The 11,775-nt window shown below is 55.4% G+C and overlaps 1 protein-coding gene across 3 annotated transcripts in view; it reads left to right on the forward strand.

Annotated features, from left to right (window-relative positions):
• The window catches only part of SLC12A3 (solute carrier family 12 member 3), a 40,367-nt gene that overhangs the window by 8,330 nt on the left and 20,262 nt on the right, over nucleotides 1-11,775 (forward strand). For all 3 annotated transcript variants that reach the window (XM_047792846.1, XM_047792848.1, XM_047792847.1), the window contains exons 9-17: nucleotides 2,925-3,009; nucleotides 3,973-4,127; nucleotides 4,413-4,520; nucleotides 4,957-5,080; nucleotides 6,911-7,012; nucleotides 8,158-8,313; nucleotides 9,237-9,336; nucleotides 10,273-10,384; nucleotides 10,740-10,880. In XM_047792846.1, the coding sequence (XP_047648802.1) occupies nucleotides 2,925-3,009; nucleotides 3,973-4,127; nucleotides 4,413-4,520; nucleotides 4,957-5,080; nucleotides 6,911-7,012; nucleotides 8,158-8,313; nucleotides 9,237-9,336; nucleotides 10,273-10,384; nucleotides 10,740-10,880 (1,083 nt within the window). The remainder of the gene's footprint in view (nucleotides 1-2,924; nucleotides 3,010-3,972; nucleotides 4,128-4,412; nucleotides 4,521-4,956; nucleotides 5,081-6,910; nucleotides 7,013-8,157; nucleotides 8,314-9,236; nucleotides 9,337-10,272; nucleotides 10,385-10,739; nucleotides 10,881-11,775) is intronic.

The raw sequence follows: 11,775 nt of genomic DNA on the forward strand, positions 1-11,775 counted from the left end.
CGGGCAGCTATCTTGGAACTGGGGGAGGGAGACGTTTCTTCTGTCTTCAATGCCCTCAAGCTCTAAAGGGGCCCTTTCCTCCTGGGTCTGGCCCCTTTCCCATCCGGTGGGACAATATGTCCTCAGCAAAGTACAGCTCCTGTTCATGGGGACTTTGGGCAAGTCCCTTAAACCCTCTTTGGGTCTCACCTTCCCCAGCTGACTTACATAAAGTGCAGAGGGCGTGCTAAGGGCTGATTGTCAAGGTCAATGTCATCTTTACCATGTGGCTGGCACAGTGCCAAATAGTCCCCTCGGGGCAGCTGTTGGCTTGTGCCATCATTGCCACCACATTATAGAGGAGGAAACCAAGCTCAGAGAGGGTCAGGGATTTGCCCGGGGTAGAGGAGCTAGATCGCAAGTTTCTAGAACAAAGAGGCCTTGAGTTTATCCCAACAACTTCATCATTCTACCACTATTTTTGGAGCACCTGCTTTGACGCCAGTGTCTTGTGGATACAGTACTAAATAAAACAGACACAAATTCCTGCCCTCATGGAGCTGACACTCTAGTGGAAGAGACAGATAATCGACAAATATGACGAATACCTAAGTGGAGTCCATAGTTTGCCTGATGGTGGTTGGGTGATGGGGAGAGAGATCAAGCAGAGATGCACAGGGAATCCGTGGGTCAGGGTCAGGGAGCACGATTCAAACTTACATAAGACAGCCCGAGACCTCTGGAAGGTGACACTTGAGCCAAGACCTAAAGGGCTGATAACAAAGTTGTCATTATTTCTGTTAATCCCTTACATCCTCCAACCCTTTAGTGCTTTCAGAGCAATCTTGTGACTACAATCGCCTGTGGGTTTAATCTTCAAAACCTCCCTGTGTTATAGGCAAGGAAAGCGTGAGTAACTCGGTTTTCTGATGGAGGGAAGAAGGCTCGGGGAAAATGGACGACTAGTGACTGTGCCAGGCTGGTGTTGTCCCAGCGTCTGTCAAGACACAGTCCCCGCCTCTAACCGCTCACATTGATGGGGGGCTCGCTGTGTGCCAGGCTAGTTTCTAATTTCACAGACGGTGCAGGTTGAGGGGGAGACACCAAGGCTCAGAGAGGTTAAGGGGTTTGTCCCAAGGCACACAGCCAAGAAGAAATGTGGGCCCAGATATGCCTGACCTGTGAGCTGGGCCCTGAGATTTCAGACCAAGCCATGTGGGCAGAAGGGAAGCCTGATGTCTTCACTTCCTGTGGCTGTAACACACCACCACACACTTGGTGGATGAAGACGGTGGAAATTTCTTCTCACATAGTTCTAGAAGCCAAAACACAGGTGTCAGTAGGTGTCAGAGGTCCCAGGCTCTAGGGAAGAATTCTTCCTTGCCTCTTCCAGCTTCTAGCTGCACCCCTCCAACCTCCACCTCTGGCTGCACATGCCTTCTTGCCTCGGTGTGTCTCTGTGTCCTCTCCCCTCCTTTCAAGGACAACAGTCATTGGATTTAGGGCCTGCCCAATCCTGTATGGGCTCAGTTTAAGCAATGACATTTGCAAAGATGCTATTTCCAAACAAGGTCACATTCTAAGGTTCTGGATAAACATGAATTTTTGGAGACACAACCCAAACCACCAGAGATGGGATGGGAGGCTGCTCCACTCTGTTGGCCTTGGGACCAGGGCCTCTGTGTGCTCGACCTATTCTCAGGGCCATGGCTGCAGGGCCACCAGAGCAGAGACCTCAGCAACCCTGGGTGCTCCAGAGCCTCTGGCCTCCTCCCAGCTCTGCTTCCACTTCTCTCTGACCTGCCACACCCTTCCTCGATCCCCAATGCCTTCAGAGCCACCTCACCGTCCCCTCCACCATGAAGCCTTCCACGGTTCCCCGCAGTGGAACCCCACCCTGTTTCCCAGTGCACTGCGGTCCTCCCTGTGGGGGGCACCATCTACCCTGTGTCACAGGGTCCCCCCTGTACCTCCTCCACTTAGGCCAGGGCAGGTCCAGGGCCTGGTCATCGCCGAGTGACCATGGGTTCCAGCTCAGGCCTCCAGTGTTTGAGACAGAGAGCTGGACCATTGCAGGCTTTGTTTTGCCTTGTCCATGAAATTGAGCAGTGTCACCTGTGGTTCTCCCTGCCAGCTGAGCGGTGAGCAGAAAAGGTCCAGGGCAACCTGACATGTTTATGAGTTTACTTCCCGTGGCTGATGTGGCCTTCCCCTCCAGGCTGGGATCTGTGCCCGGAGAGGGAAAATTTGCCTTAAAAATCCCAGCCTCTGTTCCTCCCCCCAGGATCAGCCCCCACCCCTGGGGCCAGAGCTGTGGCCCTTGGTGTGCTCAGGACCGAGCCACCCGAGGCTCCGTGAGCTGGGCCCTCCTCACGGGTCCCTGGCCTCCGTCTCCCCACCAGCCACTGGTGTTACTGCCAGGAAAACACCAGCGAGGCTCTGCTCAGAGAGGAGGGGAGAGCGTGGGGCTTGTCTAGGTGTTCACTGCTGCGGAATCCGACAGATCAACAGGAGCGTAGTAGTGATGACACACAGCGAGCCCAGCTGCTGAGCTGGGCCCCGGTTCTGGGGGCTTGGCAAGGAGTCATTCATTTCAGCAGCATCCTCGTGAGGCTGGAGGGGCTGAGAGGTGGGAGGACACGCACGCTGCTCAGTGATCACCTGGAGGCGAACCCAGGCAGGTTGGCTGGGAGCCCTCTACCCTATCCTTCACTGCCTCCACAGCAAGCGCTGGCCAAATGTCCCTGGGGACCAGAGCCAAGGCTGCTTGGAGCTTCTCTCCCTGCCTCAGGCTCCCAGGGCTCTGGAGGCGGTCTCAGCCATTGCCTTGGTTGGGTCCCGTTCTCCCGTGTGGGTCTTCAATCTCGAGTTTCCTTCTCTCGGCCCCTGCAAGGAGGGGCCAAGGTCAGGGTCTGCCTGACGCCGTCTCTCCCTCCCTCCTCCAGGACCCTGCTGTGGCCATCCCCAAGGGAACGCTCATGGCCATTTTCTGGACCACCATCTCCTACCTGGCCATCTCAGCCACCATCGGTAAGCCGCCAGCCCAGACTGCTGGCGGGGGTCACAGGGTGCACCCAGCTTTCGCATGGGGAGAGCTGGGCCTAGAGGACATGGCAAGCCAGGGAGTGGAGCCTCAAACTTTATTTTAGGAGGAGCTTTGGTGGCAGCCAGAACATTGTTGTAGTGGTGGTGGGGGGGGGGGGGAGTTTGTGGCGGAGATGGGGGGCGGTCAGACCAGGCTCTTCTGGTCCCTTTAGATCTCAGGTTACAGATTCAAGGGTGTGAAAATCCTACAGGAAAAAATCATGCTCTGACTCTAGGGATAATAATGAAAGCAATGACGACGATGACAAGGAGGAAGAAGATTCTAGCCACTGACTTATTATCGGGTGCCCAGCCCTTTACATGCTTCATTACATTTAATCTGGGCACTGTCGTTTCTGCCATGTGGCAGAAGAGGAAACAAGGGCTCAGAGAGGTTAAGTGACCTGCCAAGGTCACACAGCCTGAATGATAGAGGTGGGCCATGGAACCGGATCAGGGCTGTTGACATGTGCTTCTCAGTGAGATCCTCACACATGCTCTTGCTCCCCGTAAGCACCTTGCAAGGTGGGCTGCTCACGGATGGCCAAGGGACCATGTCTCAGCCACTCAGGGCCTGAGATACAGGTCTCCACTTTAAGGAGGACACTGTGACCTTAGGTCACTTAAGCTCCCTATGACTCTGAAGAACGGCAGTGACAACAAAAATAACGGTAATACTTGTTTCTCAGGAGTGTTTGTTGTACTTAACACAGAGCGTGGCACATCAAAAGCGTTCCTGCATGGTAGCTAAAACCATGGCGATTATTATTATTATTATTATTACAAAGTAAAGGAAGTGCTGGCCCATCAGCAGCATCTCGCCCTCTGCAGAAGCAGCCAGCATTTTCAGGTCGGAGGGGAGGACAGAGGAGGGGAGCCAGGCTTCCCCATGCCTTCCTTCCTCCTCAGGCTCCTGCGTGGTTCGTGATGCCTCTGGGGTCCTGAATGACACGGTGACCCCTGGCTTGGGCACCTGCGAGGGGCTGGCCTGCGGCTACGGCTGGAACTTTACCGAGTGCGCCCAGCAGCACAGCTGTCGCTTCGGCCTCATGAACTACTACCAGGTACACGCGGCCCTGCTGGGAAGTCCGCTGCGCTAGACACAGGGGCCACCAGGTAGAGGCCGGACTGGGCTGAGCAGAAGTGGTTTGAGGGGCTGGCCCCAGACTTGGGGAAAGAGCTTCGGGGGGGGGGGGCAGGGCCCAATTCCTGCTCTGGTGTGTCCTGGGTCCCCAGGGACAGTGGTAGGCTCAGGCAGAAGCTTCCAGACCCAGCTTTTGCCTACAGCGGGCCCTGGGGTGCTCTGGGCCCCGCCCTCACCCTGGGGGCCGCACCCTGCGTCCCTGCAGACCATGAGCATGGTGTCGGGCTTCGCACCCCTGATCACGGCCGGCATCTTTGGCGCTACGCTCTCCTCAGCCCTGGCCTGTCTAGTTTCCGCCGCCAAAGTCTTCCAGGTGAGGCTGCAGAAGGGGGCGGTCGTGTCTGGGAGGCCCAGGTGCAGGGGTCCCCTCCCCAGGTGACTACTGCAGAGGCCTGGGGGAGGCACATGACCCAGTGTCCATCCTGGAGGAAAGGGAGCTGGGGAAGTGAAGGCTTGTAGGAAGCAGCCCTGGCGTGGTGAGCTTGGCACCCCACCTGCAACCCACTGCCCCCGTTTCACTGCCATGTGATCAGCCCTCTCGTTCAACCTTTCACTGTCTTGGTGGAGAGATGGGCTGGGCGGGCGCAGGCCGTCACTCCCCTTTCAGAGTCAGAAGCCGGGACTCAGATCAGGAAGTGCCTTGCCCAGGTCACGGGGAGAACAAGCAGGGGCTGCGGTCCAGGTAGCCACAGGGGAGGGGACAGGGCAGGTCCCTGTCAAGGGGTGAGTGTGCCATCCTATGTCCACAGTGCCTGTGTGTGGATCAGCTGTACCCGCTCATCGGCTTCTTCGGCAAAGGCTATGGCAAGAACAATGAGCCTGTGCGTGGCTACCTGCTGGCCTACGCCATCGCGGTGGCCTTCATCATCATTGGTGAGTGGCTGCGGGGCACATAGGGCTGCCACCTCTCCTGGCTGGCCGTGAGGGCCGCGCGGGGATAGGACCCTACCCGCCTTCCCTGGCTCTGCATCCCTGTGTCCTGGCAGCAGGGACCTCCTTCCTCAGGTCTGAATGAGCCCCCAGGGCACATCTGGAGCCCAGGACAGGCTCACTGATTCCTCCTTGGGAGCCAGTTCAAACAGCTGGGTCACTGTCTCTGTAGGTGTAGAAACTAGCTCAATCTCATTTCTCAAACCTCGAGCACTAGATCCCTTGGGCTCCAAGATAAGGGCTGCCCTAGCAGAAGATCCCCGTTAATCAGTTAGACTGACTTTCTATCCTGGCTTTACCTGGATAAAATCACTTTACCTCCCAGAGCCTCAGTTTCCTCATCTGCAAAATGTGAGCAAACACGCAGAGGACGTGTCACCGATAGGCAGGGGAGACCATGTGTGGGAGTTCCCTTTGTGGCTCAGCAGGTTAAGAACCCAACATAGAGTCCATGAGGATGCGGGTTTGATCCCTGGCCTCACTCAGTGGGTTAAGGATCTGGCATTGCTGTAACCTGTGGTATAGATCACAGATGCAGCTCAGATCCGGCGTGGCTGTCGTTGTGGCTGTGGCTGTGGCTGGGAGCTGCAGCTCCAATTCCACCCTTAGCCTAGGAATGTCCATATACCATGGGAGTGGCCCTGAAAAGAAAAAGAAGAAATAAAAGAGAGAGACCATGTGTGTATGCGCACACACACACACACGTAATCATATACACACACTAATGTGTGCACACTCTCCAATCCTTCCTGATTTCCTTAGCCGAGGTGGAACTTGCAAAGGAGATAGGTGGCCCTACCGAGCAAGGGCAGTGGGCATCCAATGGCATGATGACCCCTGCCCCCTGGTCCCTCTGCAGGAACCCGGCTGGGGTCAGCTGCTGGTAAACCTCCCCAAGCTGGGAAGCATCTTCCTGCCACAGCTGAATCCCTGCTCCTTAGGCCAGCGTCACCAACCCACGAGACTTACCCTCATGATCTAGTCACTCCCACTCAAGGGGACTGGACACTCCTGGCTCCTGCACCCAACGAAGAGGCAGCAGGGCCACACCCAGGGAATGGCAACGCCTACTCAGGCCTGATATCCCCGGATGTTCCCGATGTTTCCTGCTCACCATGCACCCCTCCCCAACTTGGATTCGATGTCCTTTTATGTGGGTGGTTCTGCCTGGACCTCGGACTGAGGAGGGTGATCTCAGATGCTCTGGGCAGGGCTCTTGTGGTGACTCAGTGGACTCACGGACAGAGGGCGGGCACATGAGATGCACTTGTCCGTTTTGGGGAACCTGCAGAAACAGGCATCGAGACAATGAGTCATGTGCAAAAGCGCATATGGGGCGGCCAGGGGCTGTGGCAGGGCAGGGGCTTGTGAGACAGGGAAGGGAAGGAGCCAGTTCTTGAGGGGGTTTCCGCTGTGGGTGCAACCGTGCTACTGTCTCAAGGTTTCAGGTAACAAATGATGTGTGTCTTGGGTCACATTATGAAATGTATGTCTTACTGTAATTTGTGGTCACCAGAGGAAGTGTGACAGCCACTGTCCTTGGTCATCCCGTGGCCTGGCAGGGTTTACCCTCACCCTGCCCTCCATCCTCTTAAAGCCTGCAGTTTACAGTTTACAAAACACTGGACTTTGAGAATCACCAAATGATGGACCCATTGCACAGATGAGAAAGTTGAAACTCACTGAGCCTTGGTGACCTGGAGGGAGGGTGCCAGGGCCTCCTTGGTAGAGTTGCCCAACCCACTGTCTCCTCTCTCCCTGGGGTCCCTGAAGCTGAGCTCAACACCATCGCCCCCATCATCTCCAATTTCTTCCTGTGCTCCTACGCCCTCATCAACTTCAGCTGCTTCCACGCCTCCATCACCAATTCACCTGGTAAGCAAGCCCCTTCCTCCTCCATGGAAGGCACCTGGGGCTGGGCTCTGGAGGGGGGTGTGAAAGTCATGGATGCAGCTGGGCAGACCAAGGTCACCCCTCAAATTGAAATCAATTAAAGGGGGAGCTCCTGTCGTGGCTCAATGGTTAACGAACCCAACTAGGATCCATGAGGACTTGGGTTTGATCCCTGGCCTCGCTCAGCGGGTTAAGGATCCGGCATTGCCGTGAGCTGTGGTGTAGGTCACAGATGTGGCTCGGATCTCGAGTTGCTGTGGCTGTGGTGTAGGCCGGTGGATACAGCTCCAATTTGACCCCTAGCCTGGGAACCTTCGTATGCCACAGGTGTAGCCCTAAAAAGACAAAACAAAAACAAAAACAAAAACAAAAAACCCAAATTAGAGGGACCATTCATGTAATGATAATAACTGTAACAATAATAATAATAGCTCTCCTTTATCAGGCACTTAGAGTATGTACTGTACAGGGCTTATATACTGTTTACAGTGTGCAGAGACTTCTAGTGCCTTCTTCCACCAGCTTTATAGGAGTCAAGAGTCTGAGGCCCCAGAGAGGGAAGGGAATCGGCAAAGTCACAGACAGGGTGCTTGCAGGTTGCACGTTGCCCAACTCCAGGGGGCGCCACTCATGTCATAGATTTGTATGTTATGAAAATTTTCTGGCAGACGGCAATAAAGTCTTGAGGAAGACTTTTTCTAATTGGCCCCAAATGGCCGATGAGCTGGTCCCTGGGCTGCCTTTTCCCTGGACCGTGGACTACGGTGCCCTGGAGTTGTGCTGTGGAGCGACTGTCACTAGTGGTGGCCCTGGTGTGACCTGCCAGGCAGAATTACATCCTTCCCCTCCCTTTTACCCCCTCTGCCCTGTGGCTACAGAAGCCAGCACCACTGCTGACCTTGGATGTCCTGAGGCTGTGTTGGCTGGAGCTGGAGTCTCCCCCTTGGTGGAATGCCAGCCAGGGCAGGCGTGTGGCCCTCCCAGAGCCTCCGAGCCCAGCCCCAGGAGGTGGAGGTGGGAGGTGGGCAGAGGCTGGAAGCTTGGTGCTGGGCACTGCAGGCATCGCCACCCAGGCCCTGCCCGGCTCTCAGGGGCTGAGCGTACCCACTGCCCTGTGCCCGCCCCAGGGTGGAGACCCTCCTTCCGATACTACAGCAAGTGGGCAGCGCTGTTCGGGGCAGTCATCTCTGTGGTCATCATGTTCCTTCTCACCTGGTGGGCAGCCCTCATCGCCATCGGCGTCGTGCTCTTCCTCCTGCTCTACGTGATCTACAAGAAGCCAGGTGCCCAGGGGTCAGGCGTCCCTTCTTGCCCTGAGGTTGCTAAGCCCCCCACCGGCCACTCAGCTAAGGGGGCCTGCCCTGTGCTCTTTGCTCTCCAGGGCATCCTCTGGTCCTCCAGCCTCATCCCCCCCATGGGGTGAGGAGCCCCCAGGAGTGTGCCCACTAGGAGCCCACACCTCTATTGCTACACCATCCTGGGCACTCAGGACCTGGAATTGCCTGCCCAGGTCTATCCTCCTGAGAGTGGCTGGCCTGCTGGTGTGCACACCAGACCGAGGGCTGCCTGACCAACGGCTGGGTGGACAAAGCTTGCACACATGGGCAGAGGTGTCTTGGAGTTCCCATTGTGGCTCAGTGGGTTAAGAACCCGACTAGTATCCATGAGGATGTAGGTTCAATCCCTGGCCTTGCTCAGTGTTAAGGATCCAGTGTTGCCAAAAGCTGCAGCATAAGTCACAGACGTGGCTCAGATCCAGCGTGGCTGTGGCTGTGGCGCAGGCCGGCAGCTGCAGCTCGGATTCAACCCCTGGCCTAGAAACTTCCATATGCCACAGGTGCAGCCATAAAAAACAAAGAAAAAACCCAAACATGGGCAGGGATGTGCACATGAGTGCAGGCAAGGATCTTGGGGTGACAGCAATCTGGGGGTGGGATGTAGAACTCCAGGAAAGCCTAGAGTTCTAAAGCTGAACCTGGCCTTCCAGGCCATTGTGAAGGTCTGTCTGTCTCAAGAGAGGAGAATGTTTTAGCTCGAGGTATCACTTTAAAACAAGCAGCTATATTGTATGTGCAAAGGTTAGGAACAGATCTGCAGGCTGCCTACCTGTCCCACAGGTGCTCGATTCCTTCCTGTGCGTGTGTGTTTCCTCCTGTGACTTCTAATCTTGCCCTCCCCTGCCCCCTCCCCCTCCCCTCACTCTCAGAGGTGAACTGGGGCTCCTCGGTGCAGGCTGGCTCCTACAACCTGGCCCTCAGCTACTCAGTGGGGCTCAACGAGGTGGAGGACCACATCAAGAACTACCGGTAAGGAGTTCCCGTCATGGCTCAGTGGAAACAAACCCGATTAGGAACCATGAGGATGCAAGTTTGATCCCTGGCCTCGCTCAGTGGGCTAAGGATCCGGCATTGCCATGAGCTGTGGCGAAGGTCGCAGATGCAGCTTGGATCTGAGGTTGCTGTGGCTGCGGTGTAGGCTGGCAACTGTAGCTCCGATTTGACCTCTAGCCTGGGAACCTCCCTATGCTGCAGGTGTGGCCCTAAAAAGACAAAAAGGACCAAGAGAAAAAAAAATACACAGGGCAATAATACAGCCATCCCTTGGTATCCAAGGGGGATCGGGACTCCCTTCCCACCGGATCACAATGTTAATAATTGGGTTGCATCTACATTGCATTGCTGTGCAAGGTGCCTTACACAGCCTCACCATGACCCTCTGAAGTATATGAAATTACTAACCCCTTCACAGATGAGACCACTGAGGCACAGAGAGGTTAAGTCACTGGCCCCAGGTCACACAGCTGGTGAGCAGCCGATTCTGTCTGGCTTCAGCTGAGTCTGATAGGGTCCTTGGCTGCCTCTTCACCCCGAGGCTGACTTACCCACCCAGGTGACACAGTGATCTCATAAGTGACAGGCCCCCCCCCCCGCCACACCCACGTCTGGCTGGGCTGGGCAGAGCAGGAGCACCAGGTGGAGCAGCAGGAGGGCACTTTGCCCACCGAGAGCATTTGGTGGCCTGAGCAGGTGGAGGAGGGACACCCAGTGTGGTGGCCACCAAGAGAGCTGGAAGGTCCCTCGAATTGCCCTGGAGTCACAGATGGGAAGGCGAGGCTACAGGGTGGTTCCCTGTCTAGGAAGGGAGTCCCGGGAGGCGGCAGAACTCCTGGGGCGCCTGTACTTGGCATCCTGACCCCCCGCTTTGTCCTGATGGCTCACGCCCTTTTCCCTTTCCCTCCTCAGCCCCCAGTGCCTGGTGCTCACGGGGCCCCCCAACTTCCGCCCGGCCCTTGTGGACTTTGTGGGCACCTTCACCCGGAACCTCAGCCTGATGATCTGTGGCCACGTGCTCATCGTGAGTGTCCCCTGCAGGTGGGGTGGGTCTGTATTCCTGGAGGAGCCCAAGGTGGGGGTAGGGGTGTGGGCTGGGGGAGGGGCTGTGGAGCCTGGGGCCCAGTTCTATCCCTTTCCCTGTCCCTCTCACTGGCTTCTCCCCACTGTGCTGCTTCTCACATGCCCCCTCATCTTCCTTCCACCAGCCACCCCCCTCTTCCTCTTCTTTCCCTCCCATGATTCCATAAAGGAAAACCAGCACCTCTGGGTGCTGCTGAGCCCAGGAGCCAGGCTCCAGGGCAGGAGACGGGATGAGGCTCAAGCCAGAGGGTGAAAGCCCCCCCGATGTCACCTGCCCCCACCACCACCACCCACAGGGACCCCGCAAACAGAGGAGGCCCGAGCTCCGGCTCATCGCCAATGGGCACACCAAGTGGCTGAACAAGAGGAAGATCAAGGCCTTCTATTCTGACGTCATTGCCGAGGACCTCCGCAGTGGGGTCCAGATTCTCATGCAGGTGCCGTGGGTCTGGGCTTCCCCATGGGACTTACGTGGTGAGACAACCTGGAAGGCAGGACGCCCTGAGGGGCTAGTTGAAGCCCCTTTTGCTGCAGCAGCCGTCCCACCATTCTTGCTTCTCCAGATGTGCTGATGCAGGGCACTTTCTCTGAGTGCCCAGGAACCTGGGAAACTGACTTGGAGGCCTTTAGGGGCTGAGTGACACATCTTGTTTTATTATTATTATTTTACCATATAATTTACAGACAGCAAAGTGAAATAGTGTATAGTTTGATAAATGTTTACACATGCAGACATCACTCAGTGGTGTAAAACTACCACTCAGATCAAGTTCTAGAACATTCCACTGGGTACTTCATTTTCCTGCTCAGGTTTTTTTCATTTGTAAAAGGGAATGCATGGATAATATAACAGATGTTGATTCCGAGTCAACATAGGGGAATACTTTTCAATAGTTTTTAATATTTCTCAAACTTAAAAAAAAAAAAAGGGCATATACGATATAATCCTTTGGAGATTATAAAAATATTTAGGGAGTAGATAGAGGTTGTGGCTGCACAATATTTTAAATGTACTAAATGCCACTGGATTATACGTTTTAAAATGGTTGGTTTTATGTTATGTAAGTTTCACCTTAAAATTTTTTAAAAATTTTTTAACATTTAAAAAAACAGGGAGTTCCCTTAGTGGCTCAGCAGTTAATGATCCTGACTAGGATCCATGAGGGTGCGGGTTCAATCCCAGCCTCTCTCAGTGAGTTGAGGTTCCGGCATTGCTGTGAGCTGTGGTGTAGGTCGCAGACACAGCTCTGATCCTGCGTTGCTGTGGCTGTGGCGTAGGCCGGTGGCTACAGCTCTGATTCCACCCCAGCCTGGGAACTTCCATATGCCATG

The sequence above is a fragment of the Phacochoerus africanus genome, chromosome 8 (genome assembly GCF_016906955.1).
Source record: "Phacochoerus africanus isolate WHEZ1 chromosome 8, ROS_Pafr_v1, whole genome shotgun sequence".
In the NCBI taxonomy this organism is placed as follows: Eukaryota; Metazoa; Chordata; class Mammalia; order Artiodactyla; family Suidae; genus Phacochoerus; species Phacochoerus africanus.